The sequence below is a fragment of the Furipterus horrens genome, unplaced genomic scaffold (genome assembly GCF_987537825.1).
Source record: "Furipterus horrens unplaced genomic scaffold, mFurHor1.1.pri manual_scaffold_4, whole genome shotgun sequence".
NCBI lineage: Eukaryota > Metazoa > Chordata > Mammalia > Chiroptera > Furipteridae > Furipterus > Furipterus horrens.
Window position 1 is genome coordinate 194,529,926 of NW_028327174.1, and position 27,200 is coordinate 194,557,125.

The 27,200-nt window shown below is 45.2% G+C and overlaps 1 protein-coding gene across 1 annotated transcript in view; it reads left to right on the top strand.

The window, feature by feature from the left end:
- Nucleotides 1-24,810, top strand: part of MRRF (mitochondrial ribosome recycling factor) — a 42,778-nt gene extending 17,968 nt beyond the window's left edge. Inside the window, exons 5-6 of the mRNA XM_090274680.1 lie at nt 16,369-16,528; nt 24,257-24,810. Coding sequence (XP_090130806.1) covers nt 16,369-16,528; nt 24,257-24,334 — 238 coding nt within the window. The 3' untranslated portion in view covers nt 24,335-24,810. The remainder of the gene's footprint in view (nt 1-16,368; nt 16,529-24,256) is intronic.
- Nucleotides 24,811-27,200: the final 2,390 nt, after the last annotated feature.

The following is a 27,200-nucleotide window of genomic DNA, read 5'->3' on the forward strand; positions in this document are numbered from 1 at the left end:
GGGTGGCTTTGGTTTTCTTCCCTGGGCAGCGTTCTTTCATTGAGAGAAGTCCGTCAGCTGGAGGGATCCTTTGGACATCCCTTCGATCAAAATTCACTGAAATCTATGGAATCAAATTTTGGGCGGTGTTTATTACCCACCTACACTCAAGTTGTAGTGCCTGGAGGTGCGTGCAGTGCTGAAAGCTTCACAGATTCTCTCCAAATTCCCATAGCATTGCTAGGAGGTCAGGGGACTCTTCTTTTTCTTTTTAAAGATTTCATTTATTTTTAGAGAGAGGGGAAGGAAAGGAGAAAGAAAGGGAGGGGAACATCAATGTGCAAAAGAAACATTGATTGGATGCCTCTTGCACACCCCCAAGTGGGGACCTGGCCCACAACCCAGGCATGTGCTCTTGACCAGGAATCGAACCAGTGACCTTTCGGTTTATGGGATGACGCCCAACCCACTGAGCCACACCAGTCAGGGCAGGAGACTCTTCTTATGCCCATGTGGTGATGAGAGATCTGATGTTCATGGGAGTTATTGCCTGATGCTGTACAGCTGCTAAGTGGCACACCTGGATTGGAACTCGGGTGTCTTTTGCTGCCTTTTTTCCTGTTCTTGTCTCCTAATAGAAGGTCTCTGGAATATCAGTCTTTCACTTCATCATCGGAGACCCTGAAAAGTTTTGAGCATTATCTTCTTTTGACCAGACAGATTTTTGCCTCCACCCTATTTTACGTCTTCATTATACCTCAACACAAGCAAACACACACTCTTTCATGCATTGTTTTATCAGACATCAGTGAGAAGACCACGCAGAGTAGGATGAGGCTGCTTTGGTTTGAGAGCACTGAGTTCCTGTCTGATTTTAAATAAACCTGTAAGGAATCACAAATTCACCAGAAAAATAAAAGTGTATATGATTGACTCATTCTACACCAAGGTGACATCTTTCCTTGATTGTCCCCCTCTCTCATTATTTTTTATCAATGTCTGCATTGGTTTTATTTTAAGTAGAATTAACTAAAAAATGAAAATACCCCCGTTCTAGTCTCCATAGGGAACCACTTTTAGCACCTTGATTTTCTAGATTTTTTTTCTGTGCAAATTCTAATACGTGTCTGTACCTCCTCCATTTTTTCTTGTAATGATATGGGATGCTATTATGCATACTGCTCTGCTCTTTTTCTTATCAGTATGTCATTGCTTTCTCTGATGAGAGTTCTTCCCACTCTTTTTAAAGGATGCATGGTGTTTGCATTTCACATGTAGCATTAACTGGTTCGCAATTGTTGAATATCTTAGTTGTTTAAATTTTTTACCCTTTTACTCACAGTGTTATGATTTCCTAGGGCGGTTCCTGTTTTGCCGGGAGTGAGGCGTGGTAGAGGGGAGACTGTAATTGGGAGAGAAGTGAATGGAATGTGGGGGGCTCGGTGTAGCTATTGCTGCTTGATGGTCTCAGAGCTTGTTTGTGACCTTGTGCTGCATGTGCCGTGCTTCGTACAAGTGGGGACATTTCAGGGCCAGCTACCATCTGCAACACTCTCAGGTGATCCCACCAGTGGTCCTCAGGCCCAAACTTGACCTCCCTGTCTTAGGAAAATCCACTGATATTCAAATGGCTCTCCTAGCTGTACATGGCAGTAATAGTATTCAGCAAAGTGACTGTGTACTGAGTGAACTATATTTTAGACTCTATGCTATATTATTCACCTCACTTCATTCTATTATTCATTATTATTATTATTATTTTAATCCTCACCCAAGGATTTGTTTATTGATTTTAGAGAGGAAGGAAGAGAAAGAGAAAGAGAGAAACATCAATGTGAGAGAGAAACATCAATTGGTTCCCCCCCCCACCTCTCATCCCCCACCCCTACTTCCACCCCCGGCCCCCCCCTCCCCGGTCCCTCCATCCCCTGTTCCCTGCCCTGACCAGGGATTGAACCTGAAACCTTTTGGTGTACAGGACGATGCTCCAACCATCTGAGCCACCTAATCAAGGCTATTTCTTTCTTTCTTTCTTTCTTTCTTTCTTTTTTTTAATACATGAGCTAAGTAAGCCCAAGGCAGGTTAAATAACTTTCCCAAGTTCATTTAGCTAGCAGAGTTGAGCAGAAGTTAAATATGGGTTCTCTTGACTTCAAAGTCTATTCTTAAACCTATGGACTTTTAAGAGCACTTTTTGTTTTGTGTTTGTTTGTTTTTGTAGCAAGGAGCAGCAATTAGTATTTTAAAATTTAATTATATACCAATTCAAACCATGTGGAACAGAATTTCCAAAGCTCAAATCAGGATGCATAGTTTAAAAGTGAATTTGTGCACCATTTTTTGTGTGTGTGAGAGGCGGTCTGGAATATAGGGTGTTTGTTTTTAATCAACTTTATTGATGTATAACTCACAAAAATGAACCCATTTCAAGTGTATATGGTAATGATTTTTGAAGAATATGTGTCCCTGTAACCTCTACCTCAATCAAGATCTAGAACAGTCACCCCAAAAGTTCCCGTGTACGCCTTTGCACATCAGTCCTCACTTCTCCTCTGACCCCAGGCAACATCTTAACTGCTTTTATGATGATATAGAAATCTTATGCTGAAATTTGAAACTTCTAGGACATTTATAAGTTTATTCAACATTTTTTTTGAGTACCTACTATGTGTAAGGCATAGTTCTAGACATGAGATACAGCAGTGAACTAGCCATACAAAGCCTCTGCCCTTATGGAACGTCCACTGGGGAGATAGGCAGTGACAGACACTTACCCTGTGCGTGTCAGATGGTCATATTTTTCTCACTGTGGAACAAAATTGTGAGGGAAAAGAAATAAAGGATGTCTCGTGTGGAGGTAGTGGGGATGGTGTAATTTTAAGTGGTGTGTTCATAGAATAGGGAGAAGGTGATATCTGAGCAGAGAACTGAGGATGTGAGAGAGAGAACTATGCCTACGTCCAGCACTAAGGCAGAGGCAGCAGCGAGTGCAAAGGCCCTGCGGTGGGAGTGTGCCTGGGACATTCAGGAGCAGCAAGCGTGCTCTCGTGGCTGTAGCAGAGCGGGGGAGGGGAGAAATAGGAGATGAAGCCAGAGTGAGGTCAGGAGGCCAAGATCACACAAGGTCTTTGTATTGGGCAGGGTTTTCTAGAGAGAAACAGAACCAACGGGGTATAAAATAGATTTATTATAAGGAATTGACTTGTGTGATTATGAAGGCCAGTAAGTCCCAGGATCTGTGGGCAGTAAACCCAGCAGACCTGGATATTCCTTCAGGGTTTATGCGTCAGGATGGTGAGGATGAACCAGCAAAGGAGACTGAGAATAAGTGGCCAGGGAACTGGGAGGGTGTGGGGTCCTAGGAACCTAGTGAAGTGTATCGAAGGGGAGGGAGCCATCACCTACCTGCGCTGCATATTGCTGATGGGTCAGGAAGAGAAGGTCTGAGACTTGATCATTGGAGTTAGCGACCTGGTTTATATATCAGTTAATGTCTGGGCATAAAGGAAAGCACAAGGGCTTTGGGCTTAGACAGACCTAGGTTCAAATCCCTCTTCTGTCACTCTGGGTATGGCAGTTTGGGTCCTCTGAGAGGCAGACGCCAGGACAGAATTCGATGTGCAGGAGATTTATTGGAGGAAAGGCCTGTGAAAGAGACGAGATGCAGGTCTGCCACCAGTGAAGAGAGAAAGAGGAGTCTTGGGCAGAAGGAGACACACTGCCTTGCCCCTCTGAGGACAGCCAGGCCGGGGAAGACCCCCACTGGGGACGTCTCTCTGCCATGCGTGGTCACCGGCTGGCAGCAGCCCGGGGGATGGGCCCGCTGCCGTGAGGTTAGGCAAGTCGCTTAATTTTTTGAAGCTTTAGCCTCCTTAACTGTAAAATGGGAATAATTTTTATGGTTTTGAGAAGTAATGAGATATTATATATGAGGCTCCTGGTATGAGGCCCAGTGTGTCATAGATACTTAATAAATATTAATTCCTTTATCTTAGAGTATGTGTCATTATTTAATTCTGGTTAAGAAGTTCTTGAAAACATTCTTTTTCTGATTGTTTGGGAGTAAAAACAATGATATTTTATTTCTATTTACGGATTCATCTTTTAGTCCTTAACATTCCTTTTCCCTCTCTTCCTCCCTAAGCACCCCCCATCAACCCATGTTCATTTTTTAACCCCTATGCTTTCCTTCATTTTTAGGGATGAGAGGAGTCGAGTCATTATGTTGTAATTATTTTGGAATTTAAGTTGCTTGGGAACACTGTAGTTTGATTGTTAATGAGCACTTGGTTTGTTCTTTGAATATGAATTATGGTGAACTAGACCTCCTGGAAGATACCTTCCAAGTAAGAAAATCTGATGGCTGGTCCTTCCTGTGGCATGAGATTTGCTTTGTGTCTGTCTGGTAAGGCCGAGGGAGCTTGGCCCTTCCAGACCCCCTCGGCCCACTGACCTGCTCCCTAAGACCTCACAAAAGTTGGGCAATTGCCATCATCACCTCCCACTTTCCTTCTGGAATTGGCTTGGATGCTAGACCTAGGCCTGAACTTGGCTCCTTCCCTCAGACTTTGTTCCCAGGTGACAGCCTGAAGGAGGATTCTACTTAGGATCACACCAGGGGTTTTACAGGTAACGGGAAAAACCCTGAATTATAGTTCTCCTAGCCTGAATTTTCTTTCTTAAGTGTTTTCCTCTGCCATATACTGATGTACAGCTTCCAATGGATGATGACCAGGGAGAGCAAGTGGGGTCTGGCAGGGTAGGAGGTCCCCAGGCCGAGTTAAATAGAGGGGTAGCTGCTGTGCAGCCCGGGAGCCGGAATTGATGCGTGGAGGAGCCACGGTTACAGTCAGAAAAACTAGAAGAAAACCAGTAAGAAGAGTTATGTAGCCTTAGGCCAGTTCTTTCAACCCTCTGAGTCTCAGTTTCCTCATCTGTAAATTGGGATAACAGCGATATTGATATTTGTGCAGTTACTGGGAGAAACTCCTGTGAAGGATAAAGGGAACAGGGCGAGCCTTTAGGCTGCGGTGCGGGTCTGACGCCTGCGAGTAAGGGAACTATATTCAGTAAATGAGAGAGAATGTTCGTTTTTAAATTGTCGTGATTAAGTTCGCTGTTGTGAGTGAGCGTTCCTGTGGCCTTTTCTGCGCATGCAGTGATTGCTCGGTGTTCAGGGCAGCCGTCGCTGCCGTGACACAGCCGAGGAGACCAAGGTGTGCTGCCTGTCAGGAAGTTTTCCGACCGGGAGAGAAGCCCTGCTCAGTGACAGAGCCAGACAGGCTCGGAGGTTTTTAACAGCTCACTTAAAATATAAGTCACCCACTTAAAGTATAGAGTTTATGACTTTGTTTTATCACCCCACTAAGAAACCCACCAGCGGTCACTTCCCACTTTACTGCCACCCTCTCTCCCCGTTGCTCTGGGCAACTACTGATTTGCTTTCGATCTTCAGATTTCCCTCTTCTGAACGGTTTATATAAATAGAATCACACAGGATGTGGTGTTTTGTGACTGGCTTCTTCACTTACCATAATGTTTTTAAGTTTCACCCACGTTGCAGCATGTATCAGTGCTTTATTTTCTATTGCTGGATTATATTCCATTGTGTGGCTAACCCGCATTTTGTTTATTCATTCATAAGTTGATGAACACTTGGGTTGTTTGTACTTTTTGGCTATTGCGAATAATGCTGCTATGAACATTATTGCACAAGTGTTTGTGTAAACGTGTTTTCGGTTCTCTCGGGTCTATGCATATAAGTAGAATTGCTGGTCATATGATAACTCTGTGAACTTTTTGAGGATCTGCCAGACTTTCCCACAGGGACTGCACATTTTACATTTCCTCCGTAAGGGTTCCCATTTCCAATTTCTCCATCTTCTTGCCAACACTTATTATTTATTATTATTATTATTATTATTATTATTATTATTATTATTATTATTTCCACCATCCTAATGGGTATGAAATGGTATCTCCTTGTGGTTTTGATTTGCATTTCCCTAATGACTAATGATGTTGAGCATCTTTTCATGCATTTGTTTGCCAAATGGCCAAATGTATCTTTAGAAAAATGTCTATTCAAGTCCTTCACCCATGTTTTAATTGTGTTGTTTGTCCTTCTGTTGAGTTGTAAGAGTTCTTTATATATTCTGGATACTAGAATCTTATCAGATATATGATGTTCCTCTCTTTTTTAATCGTAAAAAGAATACACATTTATTGCAAAAATTCAAATCCTGCAGAAAAATAAAACTGCTTACTCTACTGAAAGTATTCTTCCCAGAAGTAACTGTTGGTAAATTTAGTATGTATCCTTCCAGATTAAAAAAAAAAAAAAAAAGGAAGCATATAATTTACATAAATGGGCTTAAATATCTGCAGTACCACAACCTGCTTTTTTTGCATAACAATATCTTATACATCTTTCATGGGGCTCTCATTGCTTTTGTGGCTGCAGAGAAATTCCCTTTGAGATGGGCGTAATACAGATGAGGAAACTGGGGATCAGTGTAAGTAATTTGTTCAGGGTCACAGATTAGCAATTGGAGGAGTCATTATTCAAATCAAATCTGTCTGTTCCTGAGGCCCGAGTCCTTGCCACGTTATCACATTGCTCCACGGGAGACTGTCCTGAACCTGCCCCCTTCAGCTCTGTGGCCTCCTTCTCTAGCGGCCGTATGGCCGAGTGGAGCTTGTGCCAGGGGCCTTGTGTATAACATGCACATTCCAGCAAGTATTCCCTTTTCTTGCGACACCCACGCACATACAGACCTTTAGCCATCTTGAAAGGAAAAGAGAAATCAGAGAAGAATGCCTAACGATTTCATCTGGGCCGGGCAGCCACAAACTGCATTTGAGCAACTGCAGCTGCCTTTCCCGCCCATTCATTCCACTGCCTGCTTTGCCGAGGCTGCTTTCTTGGAGCCATTCATTCTGCACATTGAGTTCCTGTGCCTTCCAGGCTTGGGCCGCCTCCATGCAGTTTAGGATGCCTGCCTTCTCCTCTCCAGTGTTGCTTCCCACCTGGCCTAGGGCTTTTTCAAAGCCCTTCTTACTATTTCAGGTTCCAAGTGTATGGACTGGGGACTCCCTCCCAGCCACAGATGTTCTAGTTGAAACCTGCAGGAAGATGCGATCAGGAATCAGGAGTGGAGCGTGGGGGAAGATAAAGTTACCACCAACACCTGTGCCAAAACTACACCCAGCAGGACAGGCTCCTCCTCCTCCTGCCCCTCTGTTGTGTCCTGCCCTGTTTACCAAACCTGGCAATTGGTAGCTGTGAGTCAGGTCACTAGCCCATTGCAGTTATCTGTGGGTATCCTTTCTCCTTCTCCCCACTGCCCTTGGACTTGGAGGAGGAGGAGTAATGAACCACATACCTAAGCAGCATTTGGTGTAAGAGCATTGCTGTTCTCGTTACTGCCACCAGTGAGAATAGCTGCTTAGATTTGTCTGGCATCAACAAAGGAAGCCTGGAATTCAAGAGTGGGACTGTGCTGGCTCAAATCCCAGGCCTGCCAGGAGCTTGTGTGGCCTTGGGCAGGTCGCTCGATCTGTCTGAGCTTCCCTTTTCTAATCTGTAAAGTCCAGGTAATAACACCGCTAATGTCATAAGACTGTTGCGAAGATTCACTGAGCTAAAGCATACGGAGTGCATCAGCTCAGAGCCTGGCACATGGCAAGAGCTCTGCAAATGTTAATTACTGAAGGGGAGCAGATGACTTTGGGGTCAGATGTCTAGGCAGATATAAGTGGGCCCTCACTGTGATAATAAGATTTTTCCTTACCTTCCTGTCTTGCTTTCTTCATCACACTTATGTGTCCTTTTGTATATTTATTTGTCTTCTCTCTGTCTCCTTCACTAGAATGTGAATAGGAGGAGCTGTGTCACTTTTGTTCATATATCTAAGCAGAAGCTGTTGTTCATATATGTAAGCTATAGCCCTAGCCCCTGGAACAGGTCCTAGCATGTGGTACGTATGCAACAGTGCAGCCGGTGTTGATGGAATCAGTGAATGCGAGCACTCGCTACATGCCCACTGCTGTTCCAGGCACTCCTTGTATGTTAACTAACATTTTCACAAGTCTTTTGAAGTAGAGTATGTTACCCTATTACAGATGAAGAAACTGAGTCCCAGGGGAATGTAGGTCTTTGGAAGAATCGATGGTCTTTCTGAGTCTGCGCTTCTAGCTACTATACTGTCCCCTCCTTCAGTAGGATACATCACTGGTATTTTTATTACTAGTGATATGATGTGATATGATATGATATGATATGATATGATGTGATATGATATGATATAGCAGCTTTAAAATGGTCAATACCACCCTGGCTGGTGTGGCTCAGTGGATTGAGTGCCGGCCTGCGAACTGAAAGGTCGCTGGTTCAATTCCCAGTCAGGGCACATGTCTGGGCTGTGGGCCAGGTCTCCAGCTGAGGGCCTGTGAGAGGCAAACGATAGCTGTTTTTCTCTCGCACGTTGGTGTTTCTCTCTTCCTCCCTACCTTTCCCTTTTTCTAAAAATAAGTAAATAAATAAAAATCTAAAAATAAAAAGAAAAGAAAAGAAAGAAAACTCAATACCTACAAATGCAAAGTTCTTTGATCATCGTATCTCTCATTGGCTCCTAACACTCACTGTGGAAGAAAGGTAACATTATCCTTCCTCCCGCCCCCATCAGACAATTGAAGGAAGAAACAAATAATGTTTACTGAGCACATCATCATGTGCTAGCACATTTAGTAACTCTTAATTTTTATAACAGTCCCACTAAGTTAATGGTATTATGCACATCTGACAGATGGGAACACTGGGGCGAAGAGGTAAAGTTACTTGCCCAGGGCCGTACAGTTAAGAAATGATAGTTCTGGGCATCACACCTCCGCAGTCTGGCTTCAGAGGCAGTTCTGCTAAACGCTTTCCTAGACATCCTTCTTTGAGATTCAGAGAGGCCAGTTTAACCTCCACAGTTACCCACTTACTCTGCAAGTGGCAGAGCTGGGACGGCAAGTCCAGTCTCCGTGATCCCCAGTACTTCCGTGCTGAGGCAAGTGTTGCCTTTACTTATTCCTGGACTTGGATGTCCGATCCTTCTGGGGTGACAAGGAAGGAGAAGATGAGCGTTTGGAGTTCAGCCTGGTTTCTCTTTCCACCATGCTGGACTGTGCTTCAGGATGGTCTGTCTGGGCTAGCCAGGCCTCAGTCACAGGACAGTCCTTTGAAAGCAGGTGGCCAGTTGTGTCCCCAGAGAGAACTAAAGTTTCTGCTGGTGGTAGAGGTCCTTTCAGAGTGAAGCTGAAGGGGGGTGGAGTGGAAGGCAAGAGGAGGGGGGACTGTGCACCTAGAAGCATAGGAAGTCTGGCTCAGCTACACAAACAAAAACATTTCCTTCAAGCTCGGGGCCCCAAGACCCTGGGCAGCGCCCACCAGCAAACAATAAAGCAAAGCGTGTGTCTGCTGTTGATTGCAGGCTGATGCTTCCACTGGGGGGAAGTCTCCCCAAAGCCCAGTGAGGAGATGGCAAGGTTTCTGTCCATGGAGCGGGCAGAAGTGCATTGTGATGGGCAGTCCTGGAAACGCAGCTTCCTTCTCCTTCAGCCTGTCCCCACCACGGCGGGAGCAGAACTCAGACCTCCACGGCCCTGCTGCCTGCTGCTCCCCGCCTTTCCCACTCTTCCCCTCCGCTCACCACCCACCCAACGGCCCCAGCTCCTAGAGACCAAATCCTGTTGCTCATCCTCACCCTCACCACTCACATCCTATGAGCCCCAAGTCCTGGGGATTCCGCATTAAAAACAGGAATGCAGCCATCCTGAACTGTGCTTCTACTGTGCATGCACACTGGCAGGGGGTCGAGCCTCGTCAGTGTCATTTCACGTAATCCTTGCTCCCACCCTCTCAGTGACATTCTTCCTCCCATTTTGTGTGAGGAAACTGAGGCTGGAGAGGTTGAAAGTGTGCCTGCAGTTCTGAAGCTAACACGTGGCAGAGCTGGGATCCAGCTTACATCTTCCGGCTTTAAACCATGTCTTTTCTACCTTTTAAAGTCTCCTTTAAGTGACCAGAGGTCCTTTTGAAGTCAGGTGCTGACATACAACAGGTTTGTACTGTAATTGCCCAAGCTGAGCATGGCTTCCTCTCCTATCGCCTGGTGAATGGCCTTGTACGTGTGCCCGTCCTCATTGCAATGATAGGAAATACTTCAGTCAGTGGGATTCTTTGCTGTGCGAGTTACCCAGTGGGGCATGCTCTCGGCTTATTGCTCATGGGAACATGCTCAAGGAATTTTGCAGGAACACCCGCATCCAGGATGTTCCTGGAAGACCTGCCTGGTGGAGTTTGTACAAACAAAGAGTGACTTTGCCAGCTCAGCCAAAACCCCTGCCCAATGCCAAGAGGCTCTCTGATCCTAGCGGAAAAGGCTGCTGTCCTCACCACTCAGCCAAGAAGCTCCCACAGGGTTGGTCCTGAGCTGCCCCTGTGCCTGCTTGGAGGCTCCTGGGCGGACATGTGCCATGTGCTCAGATCTGGTTTGTATATCGCAGTCTTCACAGAGCACAAACCTGGTGACCTTTCCCCTGCCTCACTCAGACAGCTGCGGCGTTCCTGGTTGTTCTTAGGTGCAATCTACCAAGACTCTTTTTTCCCTCGCCCTTTTTTCATTGCGATAAGATAAACATTTTAAAAATAGCCATTTTAGTCATTTTTAAGTGTATTGTTCAATGGGATTAAGTGTACAGCCCATCTCCAAACTCTTCATCCTGGAAAGCTGAAACTGTACCCATTCAACAACAGCCCCCCATCCCCTGATCCCCCAGTTCTTAATAACTGCTGTTTTACTTTCTGTATCCATGCATTTAACCATTCTAGGTACCTCATATAAGTGGCATCATATATTTGTCCTTATGTGTCTGGCTTCTTTCACTTAGCATCGTGTTTTCAAGATTCACCCAAGCTGTAGCGTGAGTCAGGATTTCCTTTTTAAGGCTGAGTACGGTTCCTCTGTGTGTGTGTGCCACGTTGTGTATCCACTTACCCATCGACGCATCTGCCAAGACTCAGTATGGCCGGAAGGGCCTGCGAGTGTAGCCTTGCCTTTGCTAGCCTCTCAGCCTCCTCATTTGGGACAGTCTCCTTTCTGCGCTCCGTACTGCAGCCACATGGCCTGTTTCCAGTCTCTAAAGGCCCTCCTTCTTACTTGGAAAAGTGCCCCTGCTTCCCAGAGGCCATTGCGTCTGGTGGGAATGGTCCCCCCCGAGCCCCGCCACTCTTACTCATCTTAACTTAAATATCGTTTAGCTCAATTGTCTCTTCATTCAGTTCCTGGGGTCCCGCAAGGACAGCGTGGTCAGACTACCCTGTCCCTGCTAATTATTCCCATGGAACTCTATGTCCTTATTGTGCTCATTATGACTGATGTATTGACTGCTTGTGCATGTGTTTGTTTAACGATTGCCTTCCTTGCCGTGCTGTGAACTTGAGTGTGTTTGATGCTATATCCCCAGGATCTGACACAGTGGCTGTGAATAGGTGCCCTGGAAACAGCTATAGAACGAAACTGTAAACCGAATGAACAAATGGATACCGAAGAACGAAAGTTTCAGGGCTATATGCTGGGGGCACTTGTATTTTAAAATGTCCACGAGATGTTAAATTGCTAGTCAGATCTCAAAAAGTCATCTTACCGAAGGATAGATGGTTTGCCCTACTCTTTCTCTGTTGATAAATGCTTTCCTGAATAAACTCTTCATTATTTGAAGATGACTCAGCGGTTGCCAACATGTAAATATCAGTGGCAACAAAGACAGCTGACACGCTCTGATTGTTTGTTCTCTACCAAACTTTGTACCATATGCTTCCCATGTAGCATCTCATCTAATCCTCACAGTAACTCTGAAAGGTAGGTGCTACTTTTTGTTGGTTTGTTTTCAATTTCTGTTTCCAGATGAGATGATCAGAACTGAGAAAGGAAGGAGGGAGAGAGAGAGGGAGAAAAACATGGATCAGTTGCCTCTTGTATGCTCCCTGACAGGGGACCTAACCCGCAACACAGGCATGTGCCCCGACTGGGAATTGAACAGGCGACTTTTCGGTTTGCGGGATGACGCCCCACCAGCTGAGCCGCACTGGTCAGGGCAAAATTCAGAGTTTAAATAGCTTGCTTAAGGTCACTCAGCCAGTATAAGTGGTGGCTCAGAAGTCCAGGGCAGTCAGGGTGGAGCTAAGCGTCCTAGGCCATGCCCTCCCCTAGTGCCCTTTCCTTCAGTCACTGGGACAGCTCCCGTTTTATCTGCCTGGATTTTCTTTGAAACCAGGGCTTTGTAGCTAACGAAGAATTTGAAAGCTCCGGGCCTCCAGAACAGATTTGACCCCGATGCACCCTTCCTTGTAAGTCCCATGCCCTCCTGCCATTATACTTCTCCCTGCGCTTCTGCCGGAAATGCCCTTTCCTTTCTTCCGCAGCTGACAAGTTGCTGTGCATCCCCTAGGCATTTTCCAAATCTCAGGGCAGTACGAGTTGTACTTTCGGCATGCCCCTCCCACAGACCATCTGTCCCTCTGTCCTGTAGCGGCTGACCGTCTGTCTCCACCGCTGGACCGAGCCTCTGCAGACGTGGGCTCAGGCCTGCCTCCTCTGGAGCTGCTCAGCCTGGCCCAGGGTCTGGCACGGAACACGGGCCGCAGACAGTGCTTGAGGAACCAGCGCACGACGGGTGCAGAGCGGGTGCTCAGCACCCACTGGCGGAGTCCAGAAGCCTGGAACACAGACTAGCGTGTACTCAGAGAACCCAGCGAATGCGAGACGGAGATGATCGGATGTATTAATCACTGGTTTGGAAAGACATTAAAATATTTCCATAATACAGTATGTTTCTTCTCTAAAACAGATGTGCCTTGTTTCACGTGAAAGTAATTAAGTGTTTGATTAAAACATTCATAAATGCTGTCATTTACTCAAGGTTACTATGGGCTGCTGCCTTTATTGGTACTTCATACAGGTTGTGATTGCTTCTTCCAATAACTTAAGATATTAAGGTGTTTTTAATATCTTCACCTTTGAGGTGAGGACACTGAGGCTCAGAGTACTAAGTAGCTTTTCCAAGCATGGCCGGCTTCGGAGTGATACGTATGGGAATGAAACAGGACTGTCTGACTTCAAAACCACCGTCTTTCCATCCCCCTCCCTGCTTCTGACCTTGTAGTTTAGCTACCTTTCAGCTCAACACCCCAAACTCAGCCCTTCCAGTGCCAGGCACCCCGCCTCTCTCCTCCCCTCTTTCCCCTCCTCACTGTACTCCCCTCTCCATTCCCTTAGATTATTGCCCCCATATTTGCATCCTGAAACTGAAATATTTTTGTCAGCGTCCATAATTGGATACTGTTACGCGTGGAAACTGCCTGGTGTTAACAGTGTAGTAATGCCCCATTTATACTAAATACATACAAAATGCACTTTATTAAGGCCATATTACATATAGTATGATTTTGTTTTCTTTATATCGCCTTCTACTCTTAAGATTCTTTTGAGCCCCAATTTATATACTTTAAATGTGTGTTTTTTTCTTCATGTAAAATATAAATAAAACAATTAGCAAAAAGGATGTTGATTAGATTAAAAAATTTTTATTTTATTAAAGATTGTCTAAACGGTAGGATACCTACGTATTTCAAATTATATATGAAATATAAGATTGAAATACTTCTTGTTAGGGAAGTTTAAGAGGTTTCTTACTGGCTTAGATTCATTTATTTCCTGCCCCTCCTAGTATTTCAGCAGGATTACGTTTTTTTGAATCAGTGGATCAAGTTTTAATTTTCCTGTTCCTTCCTTATACTGACATATGCTTTGGCAGAACAAAAAAGAGACCTAAACATGTCAGCATGATTTTTGTTCAATGAATTAAAAACCATAAAAGTAACAAGATCTGATCCAAATCCCTAAACTCCTGACATGGTGGTTTTGTCCTTCTCAGTCCTGAGCTTCATGTTACTGACTTTGAAAAGCTTTCTGCCTGGAAGCAGAAGTAATGGCAGCAGTGCATAATTTATGTGAAATAGATGACAAGGGGTAGGCAGCCTGGAGTCATGGAGAGAATACAGGCCAGGAGGACCTGGATTTGAATCCCAGTCCTGCCCCTTAAGCCCCTGGGCAACTTAGTTCACATCTGTGCACCTCAGTTTCTTCTTGGCAGAATGGGGGTAGGAGAATCGAGTTTGAAGAGTTGTGAGGATCCCTAAGGTTATATACTTAAAGTACTCACCTGGCAAAGAGGGGCTTAATAATGGTAGTAATCAGGGTCATTTTTATTTTGAGAATGCCTTCAATGAGCTGAATCCAGAAGGATTTACTTATAATACAGCTGTCTACGTCGACTTCAGAGAGTATTCTTTCTCAAACTTTTAAAGTTTTCTTCTCATCCTATCAGGGGAAAAAATACCAGGTGGATGCCACTAAATTGTTAACACATGCTTGCCACTGTTTCACCTGGGACATATACCCACAACTTGGGGTTGTCCTTACTAAGTGAGAACCACTGATTTGAGGGTCAGGAGCCATATGTCAAGGATGTCCATTTCAGGACCCAGGGGGCAGAGGGATTGGGTCAGACTAAGACCATTGGCTTTTGAGACAGGACAGTCTGGGTTTAACTTTGTGTAAGATACCAAACTTCTTTGGATTTCATATTTTAATCTGTAAAACGGAGTTCACGAACTCACAAGACCCTCCGTAACAGGGATTTCCAGCCTCTTTTCTTGTCCCTCTCTTCTTTGTTATCTGCGCTCCAGTCAGTTCCTCAGATGAAACTGGGTCTCTGTGGAGAGCCTTTCTACCTGCTGTTTTTTCCGACTGAGGTCTCTCTTTGCCTTGCCAGCCCTGGCCACTTGTGCTCATTCTTCAGATCCTAGTGCAGCGTCAGGATAGGATGGGCTCTGCTGTAGTAATAAGCAGCCCTCAGATCTCTGTGGCTTCCACAACATAAGTTTAGTTCTTGCTCATTCTGCATGGTGGATGCTGTTCATCATAGTCAGTCTGGGACCCAAGGTGATGGATGTTCCATATCCACTTATACTGTGGCCAGAGGAAGACAGTGTGGTGGGGCACACACTGGCTCTTAAAGCTTCTGCCCTGAGGTGACACCCATAATTTCTCTCACATTTCATTGGCCAAAGCAAGTTGTACAGTCACACCGGTCTTCAGAGTGGATGGGAAATGCATTCCTACTGGAAAATGCATTCCTACTGGAAGGAAGAAGGACCAGAATCTTAGTAAACAGACCCAACGAGTTCCACATTTAGATATTACTTCTCTCGGAAAGTCTTCCCTTCCTGCCCCCTCCCCAAACTTGGACTGGAACTGGTGAGTTAGCTGAGCTGCTTTTGTGCTGTGACCCCTGGTGCTTCCCACATCCCCGTCCGCAGCACTTCTGACACTGCTGTCAGTTTCTCTTGACTGGCCTCTCTTTCCACCAGAGCTCCTCAAGGGCAGGACAGAGGTCTGTCAGGTCCGTCTTAGTGCCCTCAGGGCCCCGCACCGGTTTTGATAGGGAGCAGACCTCGGTGTGTACGTGACCAAGAAGGGAGGGACAAACATGCTGGCCTCCTCGGCCTGGTGGTTGTGTTGGTCAGGTGTAAAATAGGAATAATAATAACTGCCTCATACAGTTGTAAGCATCCACATATAAAGTGCCCGTCCTGGTAATCCATATAGTAGACCCTCCATGTGCTTGCTGGTATTATGGTGAGGAAGCCAACAGTAAAAATAACTGGTGCTCATGAAGCATTCACAACGTGCCAGATGCTCTCGCGGGTCCTTTGTGGACGTTAACTGGTGCGCTGGTTCTCACATGTCATGTTGGGGCTCGTGTTGCGTCTTGGTCAGTTTTGAGGCGATTCGCAAGTCATTTGTTACCATGATAGTTCAGATTCTGAAGGCTGCTACTTATTTGTTGGGGCGTGTTAGAGATTTAGAGAGGATGTGCCAGGGTCATTGCCAAACGCTGTACGGGCAGCATCTCGTATAATCTTCACACCAACGCCTGAGAGAGGTACCGCCAGCTCCCAGTGTAAGGATGGGAGCCCCGAGGAGAGGAAGTCAGTTACGCTCCTCGTAAGCGGCGCGGCTGGGGTTCAGCCCTCGGTCTGCCTAGCCTCCCTGGCTCCCGCTTTTAAGCAGCAGTCTTGCTGGCTCCCCTCAGCTCCTCACCAGCGACTGTGCATGACCCTGAGCGCCCCCGTGGGCACGTGTCAGGAACAGGAAGCTCCTCTGCCTTCAGAGAGGAAGGTGGCAAACTGCAGAGCTCATGGACAGCGTGGTTTTTAATTCTGGGCTCGCAGTTAACGTATAGGATGGTTTTATCGAACCCTCTTTTGTCTTTTCTCAGGGTAACCAGGGAGCACCGGGAGATGCTGGTGAAACTGGCCAAACAGAACACCAACAAGGCCAAAGACTCTTTACGGAAGGTTCGTAGCAACGCAATGAATAAGCTGAAGAAATCAAAGGACAAGGCCTCGGAGGACACCATTCGACTCATAGAAAAACAGGTAGTGTTCCCAACGGGTGTGATGTTTATGTATCTGATCCAGGGAGTCACTTGTTCATGTCTGAAGGGAGGACACTGAAGACACAGTAGCCCTGGTCTTTCACGGATGTGACCTGTGTTGGCCGAGGCTCTGTCCCGCACCTCGCCCTGTGCTGGGCCCTGGGAATATAGAGGAGGGAGAGAGCTATGGATCTTTCACCATGTGCCAGGCCCTGCTGAGCACTTCGCATCACTTCATTTATCCTCGTCACTACAAAGCTGTGAGGTGGGGGGAGTCAGGAAACAGGTTCAAAGAAGCTGAGTAACTTGCCCCAAGTCACACTGCTGGTGAATGGCACAGAGGGGATCCACACGCAGGCAGACTGGCTTCAGAGCCTCTGCGCTACCGCTGCCCCGGGTTGGTTGTCTGGGTGCCGGGAAGTGAGGACTTACGTTTCCTAGTGTGCTGAGTAGTGGCACTTCTGCATGTCTTAGAGGCGCTCCTGGTGTGAAACAGTGAGGCACAGGGGGACAGGCTGACAGCACCTGCGGAGGTGCGGTCATGTCAGAGAACACTGTTCAGTTAGACAGTCGTGGGCCTCGGCTGAGACTGGGGAGTGGATAGACGGTGGCGGTCCGCTGTCCGGTATAGAAGGTCTTGAATCCCAGATCGAGGTGTTTGGAGTTTACTGTGTCCAGGGTGTCCCACGCAGGCTGTGCCTCTTTGTCAGTGACCAATGGCTGCGATAAAGCTGCATAACAAACTACCTCAGAACTCAGTGATTTACAATATCAAGCATTAGTTCTTATACTCACATCTGCAGGTCAGCTGGGATGTAGCTGTGCATGCATCATCTTGTGGGGTTCAGTGGGCATGGCTCCATATCTTGAATCAGGTTTAAGTCAGCTTTACATATCTGTCTGCCCATCTTCTGGAGTCAACAAGCTTCCCAGGGCATCTTTGCATGGCAGCTGGAGACACCAAGAGCGTAACCCCAACCGCTTAAGTACATTCTTAAGCATCTGTTCCTGTCACGTCCCATTGGCCAAGGAAATCACACAGGCCAAAGCCCATTATCACTGGGGCAGGGAAGTATTTCTGTTCGCGGAGGTCTGGAGGAGAGAGTGAATATTTTTTGAGCAATAATCTGATCTACCACAGCATCATAATCATTTGAGGAACTTACAAAAATACAGGTTGCTGGGACCCTGCTCCCAGAGATTGAGTCAGTGAGTCTGAAGTAGGGTCTAGGGCTCTACATTTTTGGAGTAACTCCCTTGAAATATGTTTTCCAAAGAGCGGAGAGACCACATGTCTCTGTGTTTGTGAAAAATGACTCTGATTGCTGATTAGAAATCAGATTGTAGGGGCAAGACTGGAGGCAGGGAGGCCAGGGAGGCTGTTGCAGAAATGCACCCAGAAAGTGATGGTGGCCTGAACTGGATGAGTACGGGTAGAATTAAGGCAGGGAAATGAATTTACCAGTATTTAGAAGATAGAACTTAAAACATTGAGTATACTGTAAAGTGCTTACCCACCGCCACCTCATCAACAGTGAAAGCATTATTTTAGGAAGATTGAGGTGGCGGGTGAGCAGGACGGGAGTGAAGTGAGGAGAAGAGGAAGGCAAGGACATCTGGAGGAGGCTGTAAAGTGACTAACTGCTCCCCCTTTGCTGGACCAGGGGGTAGAATGCTAGTCATAGCCCTGGCCGGTCACTCCGGAGAGGTTTTGGACAGATTCTTGGGCCCTGCGCCTGCACGTTTTGATTCCATCGGTCTGCCTAGGAATGTGTATTCTTAGCTCCCTCGCTAATTCTGCAAAAGCAGGCGGGGGAGGTATGGAATGGCACCACTTAGGGAGAAGTTGCTCTGTAGTGACATCTTGAGACCTTGGGGAAGTTCCTTGACTCCTCAGAGTCTGTTTATTTTGTACAAAGGGATTTGTAATTCCTACCCTGAGGATTGCCCTGGGGCTGCTGGACGCACCATTACCTGATACCTAGACCCTCAGAGCTCCCTTCTGCCATCCTTGTGTTCTCCGCTCGCCCTGCCATAGCTAAAAGGGGGTCAGAGCCTGGTCAGGCCGCAGGAGAGCCGGGGCCTTGGCCCCAGCTCAGCCAGCCCCAACCAGCTCTCTTGATGAAACCTGCTGGACCAAGACCTTGCTGGAAGCTTTCACTCATTAGCGCCTGCCTTTTCACCTTCCTCTTCAGATTAGATATTTTTATTCAGTGCTTGTTACTGTTAGTTATTTTCAAAGTGAAAGTAACTAATCTATTTTTTGTGTGTGTGATACTAAACTAATCCATGTTTATTGTGAATTCTTAAAAAAAGAAGAAAGTAACTGAAATTTCATCCCCCAGAGAGGACCATTATTAACATTCAGGTTAGCTCTGTAAGTATATATGCAATATTACAGAAAAATGACCATACTGTATGTGTTTCACAACAATCTTTGTTATTTAAGATATTATTTAAATATTAGTTTTCACCATTATTGATAATAACTTTATTTTCATGTGGTTCAAAGTTCAAGTAAGACAATATTCAGGAGAAAGTCTTGTACACATTTCATTTTATCCTTTTTTTTTCCTGATAGCACCGATCTCGTGTTTTTGTTTAAATAAACATGCAGGGACTGATTGTTGCTTTATCAAGCAGTTTTTTAAAAAATTTTATTGTTCAGTTACAGTTAGTTGTCCCTATTTTTTCTCCATTGCTCTCCCCTGCCTGTCAATCGGTTTTTAAAAATGTGTTTGTTCACTTAATTCGCGATTATATTTTTTATGATGAGCATACAATACTTTGATAGAGTTCAGAAAACTGTTTTTTAAAAAATGGGAAAAATTCACTCCATAATCCCATATTACAGGAGCAACAGCTCTTAACATTTTGGAATTTCCCCCCCTTTTTAAAATACATAGTTTTAAACATGATTGAGAACATGTACTGTACATACAATTTGTATCCAGCTTTTTATTTTCTGTTTAGCATTAAAACCATTAGCATTTTCTTGTGTTAAAAAGAACTCTTTGTAAACAACCATTTCTAATGGTTGCAAAATAGTTAATTTGTGGTCATACCATAACTCACTTTTATAAGCCCTCTTGTTGGACACTTAGACTGTTAACTTTTTTGTTTTCATGAATGAGATTGCAGTGGATATTTTTATGCACACATCTTTGTTGAGATGATTTCCCTAGGATACAGTCCCGAGTGTGGAATTGCAGCACAAGGGAACGCAATGCCCTTAAGGTTTTTGGTACGTGCTGCCTGAATCATTCACGGATTTTTAGAATATGTGTATTTTTTATTTTTTTGGCCTTTTCTTATCCCTAACATTTGAACCTAAAAATTTTAACGTGAGCTTAAAATATTGCTTATGTTAGAAGTATTGCTTTTACTTCCACACTCCACAGGAAAGATTAAGTTATTCTTTGTATAAATAAATCCATACAATTTTTCTTGAGGATAATATGGCAATATGTACCAAAATCCATACATTTCTGATTCGGGGACTTAGAAATGTATCCAAACAGTTGTCAAAAATCTTACCTATAAAAGTGTCTGTTGATTATGTGTAATGGTGGAGAATTAGAAACTGTCTAAATTTCTAACAGTGGGAAAAAAAGTTTTACATTTATTTGCTGAAATCTATATATATCGACAATTATAAAAATATTTTACAGACATGGTACCTTTTGGGGATTTATTTTTTAAAGGCAGATTGCATAATATTATAATATAATTGCATTTTTATAGCAAAGAGTTTCATGTACATCAGAAAGGGTGGCAGCTTATTCACTTGAATTTTAATGGTGTTTATTTCAGGTAATGGGATTATGAACAATTTTAATTTCATTCTTTGTGAGGTTTACTTAATTTTTAAAAAAATTTTCCAAATGTCTTAAGGTCAGAGTTTTCAAAATTGTATTATAAAAATATTTTATCTTTGGTGTGTAAGAAGGAAATGATTCTGTGGCAGGTTCTATCTCTGCAATCATGTCTGACTCCCCCAAACACCCCCCCTGCCCCCCAACCCACTGGCTTCCCAACCCCCAGCTCAGGCCAGCTCTGCTGAAGAAGGACCAGGGTCTTCCCACTCGGGGCTCTGACATCTGTCAGCCTGCTGTTTCACCTTCGCTTTAGTTTGCTATAAATGGGCCTGCTGAACATTAAAGCACTTGGCAGAAACCACCAGTAAATCTGGCCAAGATCCTTTCACTGCTGCCTTTTCCTGAGAAACTGAACTGCTCTGAAGTGAAGCTGGGTGCTCGCGGGGCTGAAGGAAGGAAAGGCTCCTAGCAGACGGGGCAGGCAGGCGGGACCGGGTGAGGCAGAGGGAGCAGCACCCAGTGGCGCTGTGGGTGTTCTGAGCCAGGCCTCAGGAAGGGATGACCTGCTACCCAGGCCTGCCCCAGGGGTGTGGTGTGTGCTCCTGCCCCGCCTTTTCCTCTCTACCTTGCCTTGTCTGAACCTGTAAGGAGCAAATGTGGTGCTGATGGTGGTAGTGGTGGTGGTGGTGGTATAATCTTTACGAGGCAGCATATTGTAACGGAAAGGGCTCTTGCTTTGGATTCAGAACGGCTCTTTCACTTGTCAGCTCTTAAGGCCAGCAAACGGCTTCCCCTCTCTGAGCCTCTGGTTCCTTGCTGTAAAGTGGGGACAGTAATGCCTGTCTCACAGGATTGGTAAGGAGACCAGATCGCACAGCCTGCCGAAATGTGGCTGTTATGGTCGCTGGTCCTCAGCAGTCCTTTGCCTGTTTGTCCCTCCTGCTTCCTTCTCCATGTCTTTGACTTTGAACACGGGACCGGGATTGACTGTGTTAATGAGCCTACCCTAGCCTGCCCCCCAGGAGGCAGGAAGGAGCAGCACCAAACTGGCAGTTGGGGGGTGCTGAGTTCTCAGCTCGGTCACACCACTGACTTTTTACGTGATTTTGTGCAGGTTAGTTAACATTTTATGCTTTGGATTAAGTCCTTTGTCAAATGGGGATAATACCTGTGCCGCCTGCCTTATCGAGGTTATGGGAGGTTGTTGGATTTGAATGAAGGAACAGAGGACAAAACCCTTTTGCATAATGTGAACTACTATGCAACTGTCAGGTAAAATAATTAACATTTGTAATATATTAAAGGGAGATGATAATGGTGTTTCACGTGTTTTGAGGATTATGCGAAGTAATACAAGTGTAGTTTTCAGCCCCTGTGTGGCATGTGGGAGATGTTGTTGGTATCCTTGTCATTGTTGTTAATTATTTCAAGAAGTCTGATAGAGGTGGAAGAGATGAGCTTGCTGGCAGACTGTCCCCAGGGGCACTTTTTGCCTGTAATATGGTAGCAAGTTAGTAAATATTTCCATTAATTAATTAATTTGAAAAGATGTCAGGAAGTGATAGTAAAAATCAGAGTAACACAAGCACATTTGCAAAGCAAATAACCAATTTAAAACATGCTTGCATATTCATGACTTTGTTTAACCCTCCCAGCTAATCTCTGAGGGAGGGACCAGCATCCCCATTTGATGGATGAGGAAACTGAGACCCAAAGTGGGGAAGGATTTGTACATTGTCACCTCCCTGAGAATTTAGCCCTAATACTCATCCTCCCCTCGTCCCCATCTCTGTCCCCAAATGCTGTTTTTCCAGAGGCGGCTTGCAGCCCTCGTTCCTGGCTGTCCCGGGCTGCCAGCCTGCATGTGCTGGAGTGCTCCTGGGCAAGAGAAGCAACTCTAGGGTTTGCAGTGGCTGAGTGGGGAGGGACCAGTCAGCCCTTCTGAGCCCAGTCACTCTTCCAGGGTGCCCAGCAGCTCCGGGAGCTTTGCTTTTCCAGCTGAAAAATGTGCAGCTGTTGCTATAGCGAGAGCCTGGCTGTCTCCGTGCCTGGGGCCAATTGCTCCAAATCCTTTTTAGTTTCTATCCTTTCCAGTGCACTTATTTCTCAGTTCCTGGCCAAGGCCTGTGGTCTGCAAATAAAGATGTAATAAAGATGTCAAACAGCCACTGCACTGCTAAACACAGATCCTGGGCACCACACTGCCCCTTCAAAACTTCCTGCCTAAGGCTTCCTGCCGTAGGTCCCTTTTAGACATGGGAGGGAGACCGCAGCACCTACTAAACTGCACTGTGTTTCCCACTCTCAGAGGGAATATGAGTGTATTGCAGAAAATATGGAAAAGCACAGAAAACTTTCAGCATTATTCATTTAGAAAATATTTCCTGAGCATTTGCTAGGTACTGGGTCTTCTGCTAGATGTGACAGATACCACATGAATAATATATTAGCTATCTTCCCATCACTAAAAGATAATCACTATTAATATTTTGACAGCTTTCCTCCCAGTTTAAAAAATATGCATAATTTTTTACGTATTTGAGATTGTTTCTGCTATGCATACACATACACAATTTTGTACCCTGCTTTTTCTTTAATTCAGGGGTAACATAAGTATGTTTCTATGATATTAGAAATAATATCTTAAAGCATTCTTTTTTCATGATTACAAAAGCAATACCTGCTTGTTATAAAATAGTCAAACCTTCAGATGTTTCAGAAACATATACTGAAATGTTTATTCATATTTATACCCTCTCCATAAGAAATGGATAATCTTAACTCTTTTAATGTCTATATGCATTCAACTACTTACCCATTGTTTCACTTTAGATTTTCTGATTTTTCGTTATTAAAAATAAAGCTTAGATAAATATCTTTGTATATAGAACTTACAATTTTTACAGATTCTACTCATGTGGTAATATCCCTGTTGAGAGAATTTAGGGTTAAAAATGGTACAAACATTTGCATCAGTTTGAATCCCTATTGATGATATGTGACCTTATCCCTTTCACCATAGCTTCCTGGCATTGAATATTGTAATTAAAAACCACAGCATCAAATTTTGTTAACTATGATGGCTGAATTATGTCTTGTTTGAATTTCCATTTCTTCAGTGTTTATTGAATTTTCCATGTTTGTTAACCAGATGTACTTCATCTTTTTTCAAGACTTTTTTTTCTGCTTAACTATTGGGATCTTGATATTTTTCCTATCAATTAATATGAGGGCTTTATATAGCAGAGTGTCTGAGGTGCAGGAATTTCTAGAAGTTCATTTAGGGACAGGTAAGGCTGGCTTCTCTGTACTCTATAATAATAGTTAAGAATTTGGGGCTGTGAAGTCAGGCTACCAAGGATTAAATTTAGTCATTGCTACTTTCCTTTTTATTTTTTTTTTAAAGCTTTTTAAAATTTTTAAATTTTTTTAGAGAGGGGAAAGGAGGGAGAAAGAGAAGGAGAGAAATATCAGTGTGCGAGAGCTACATTGATTGGTTGCCTTTTGCACTCCGCCAACTGGGTAATCTGGCCACAACCCAGGCTTGTGCCCTAACCGGGAATTGAACCGGAGACCTTTCGGTTCTCAGGCCAGTGCTCAGTCCACTGAGCCACACTAGCAAGGGCTGTCATTGCTACTTTCTAGTTGTGCATCCTGAACAGGCGATTGAAGTGCCTTAGTCCCCTCATCTGTGAAATGGGGAGAATCATAGTATAGCTTGTGGGGTGGCTGTTAGGAATCACTAAGAGTCTGTACATAAAGGTTTAGTGTGGTGCCTGGCTGGGACTCAATGAATGGGAGCCCTCGTCACCACTCTTCTTTCCCAGATAGCCTTTTCATAGTTTTGGAATATTTCTCCCCAACCCTCTTCCAGCCCAGTCATCAGGCTGCCTCACATTGTGTTTCTGCAGATCAGCCAAATGGCCGACGATACGGTTGCAGAGCTGGACAGGCACCTGACATTGAAGACCAAAGAACTCCTCGGATGAAGTCCACCAGGGCGTCTCTGGTGGATCCCCTGGGTGGCAAATTGACATCTCTCTACCCCGTGCACATGGATAGCTGTCACCATGTCCTTGTCAGTCCTTGTGAGGCCCTGCCTTCTGGTCACCCAGACTTGTTTGTTCCCTCCCTTCTATCCCCTGCCCACCCCGTTCTTCTCTGGGCCTTCTGGCATGCATGGGCCTGTGGAGAATGGCTGTTGCTGACAGACAGCCTTTACCGTGGGCGGTTGCCTTGACTGTGACACTGCCAAATGCCTGGGGCCTCTGGCAGCCTTGACACTGACTGCTCCTCATCTCAGGAGCCTCCTTTTCAAACAGTTCGCTGGGCCCTGTTCCCAACTTTAAACTTTGCCTGGGCAGATGTGGGCCTTCACCTGTGTCTGGATACCTTTGCTAGAGGCCCATTTGCAGCAAACAATAAAATCAAAACGAAGTGGAAAGAATAATAACCACAAAGGAAATGATAGAGTCAGTCTGGGTTAATGATTTCTGAGGACCTGTGTGTAAAGCAACCAGACGATTCTTTGCCTTCCGAGGTATCTGCGCACATGCTCTTTTCTCTGCCTGGACTGTCCTCCACTCCTCCCCTGGCCAGTCACATTCATCCTCCACGTCCCGGCCTCAGCGAGGCTAACGCTTCCTCGGAGCCTTCCCTTCCCCCCAGCGGAGGGCCCCTGTTACTGGCTCTCGCAGCACTGTCTGTTCTCATCTGAACCTTAATTGTTCTTTTTGATAGTCTGTGTATCTTCCGTATGCTCGGAACCTGACGTAATGCCCGAAATGCCGTAGGCACTCAAATATGCTGTGAATGAATTGTGTATATTTGCGCAACAAATGCTGGCTGCTTTTCCTTTCTTTCCAGCCTTGACACTCTCATCCTGTCATTTTCCACTCTTGCTCTGTCCTCAGTATTTACTTGGTAATGAGATACCTCCCCGCCAGCCCCACTGTCTGCCCGTTAGTGGCAGGAAAGTGGTGTGTTGTGGCTCATCTTTGGGTACTGGGTTAAGTCAGTCCCCCCTCCCACAATAATTTTTCTTTTAATCATTCATTTGTTCGTTCATTCATTTATTCATTGATATAGCCACGATGAGCTAGAAACAATCCTAGGCAATATTTGTTATCTTACCGTAAACTTGCAGGGTGTGTATTAATTCCATTTTACAAATTGGAAAACTGAGACCTGACAATATTAAGTCATTTGCCCAAAGTAATGAAGTTAGTAAGAGGGTCTCACTGTTCATTTTCAGTCTCATTGTACAGAGGGGGAGCACTCAGAGAGGGCAGCCTCTTGCCCAGGGCAGAGCTGGGATTCAGGCTGGGGCCCGACCTGCAGTATGTGCCCTACCCACCGCATGCCGCCGCCTTCACACACACTCAGTGAGCCCCAGTTGTGTGTCAGGTACAGTGCTACGTGCTCAGAATACAAAAAAGGCCAAGACGTGACCCCTGTCATTGAGGATGCGTGGTGCACCGGACCAACTTGCTGTTTGTAATGTCATGGGTGGAAGGTCAGAAGTTCATTGCCGTTCTGCCAAATGTCTGCCGTTAGAGTGGCATCCACTTTGGCGGCAGCAGCATCTGGCCATGTCCCTTTGAAGCAGCACCCAACTTCTCTGTTGCTTGTCTCCTCTGGGCCCTGCTCCTGGAGGGAATAAGGGTGCACTTCACCTTCTGCTCTCACGGGTGGAGCAGGCTGCACTGCGCAGCAGCCAGTGGAGACTCCAAGTTTGAATTTGGTCGGAGGTGAAAGAAGCTGACCCGTGTCCTGCCCTGCTTCCCTGTACCCTGTCCACCAGCCCTGAGTGGCCACCCCACAACTAGAAGTCAGCTGAAGGAAGAACAGGATCAGCAAGAGCCTTTTTGGGGAAAGCCACATGGCGAGGTCTCTGCAACAGTCTTTCGTGAGTGGCCGAAATCCCCCACTCACTGCAAATGTGCTTCTCAAAGATGCAGGATTTTTTAATAAACAGAGGAAATGATAAATTATGTTGTAACTCCACTCCAAAGGCATTTGGTTCTTAACAGCCAAATCCTCTGTAGTCTTTAAATAAACAAAAACTTATTTGGTGAACAGACGGGGGGGAAATTGAAAGATTTTCTGTACTTGGGTTCCACATGTCAACAATTTCTCTCCTGTGTGTATGTTGGCCAAAGCTGTATATCATGATAAATGAATAAAGGAAAACCTCAGGCCCAGGGCCGTCAGACGGCTCAGCAAATGGCTTTCAGCTGATTGCTCTATTTCAGTTGACATTTATCAAAGTTTCTCCGTTACTCTGTGTGTCAGGGCTTCGGTGGTGGCAGGGACGAGAGTAAGACTACCTGTTTGGATGTGCTGAGTAATGAGTCGTGCTGGAGCGATTCATTCTCCCTCTGTCCCTCCTTCAGTTTCTGTCTCTTTTAAAACAGAAAGCTGGGTATGGAAATTCTCACACTTGCCAGAAGAATTAACCACCTCCTCTATTCAGCTCAACAGCTTTCAATCTCGTGAAAGATACAGGCAAAGAGAATTCAAGAATTTTTTTTCCAGTTTGTTATTTCTTTTGTTGCATGCATGCACGCGTGTGTGTTGGAAATTGCAAGAAACTGGAATGTTAAAAATTAGAAGAAGCTCCTCAGAAGTCCCCAATTTTTTAAAACTAGAGGTATATCCTCCCAGACCTTTCTCTCTGCATATATAATTTTTTAAAGTGGGGAGGAGAGCTATTCTGTTCCTATTCCAAAGTTTGTTTTGTTTTGCACAACAGCATGGCCATCTACCCATGTGTGAATATGTGGACACAATTTATTCTTTTTCATTGCAGTGTAGTATTCCATGACATGGATGCATCGTCGCTTACTTCACTGT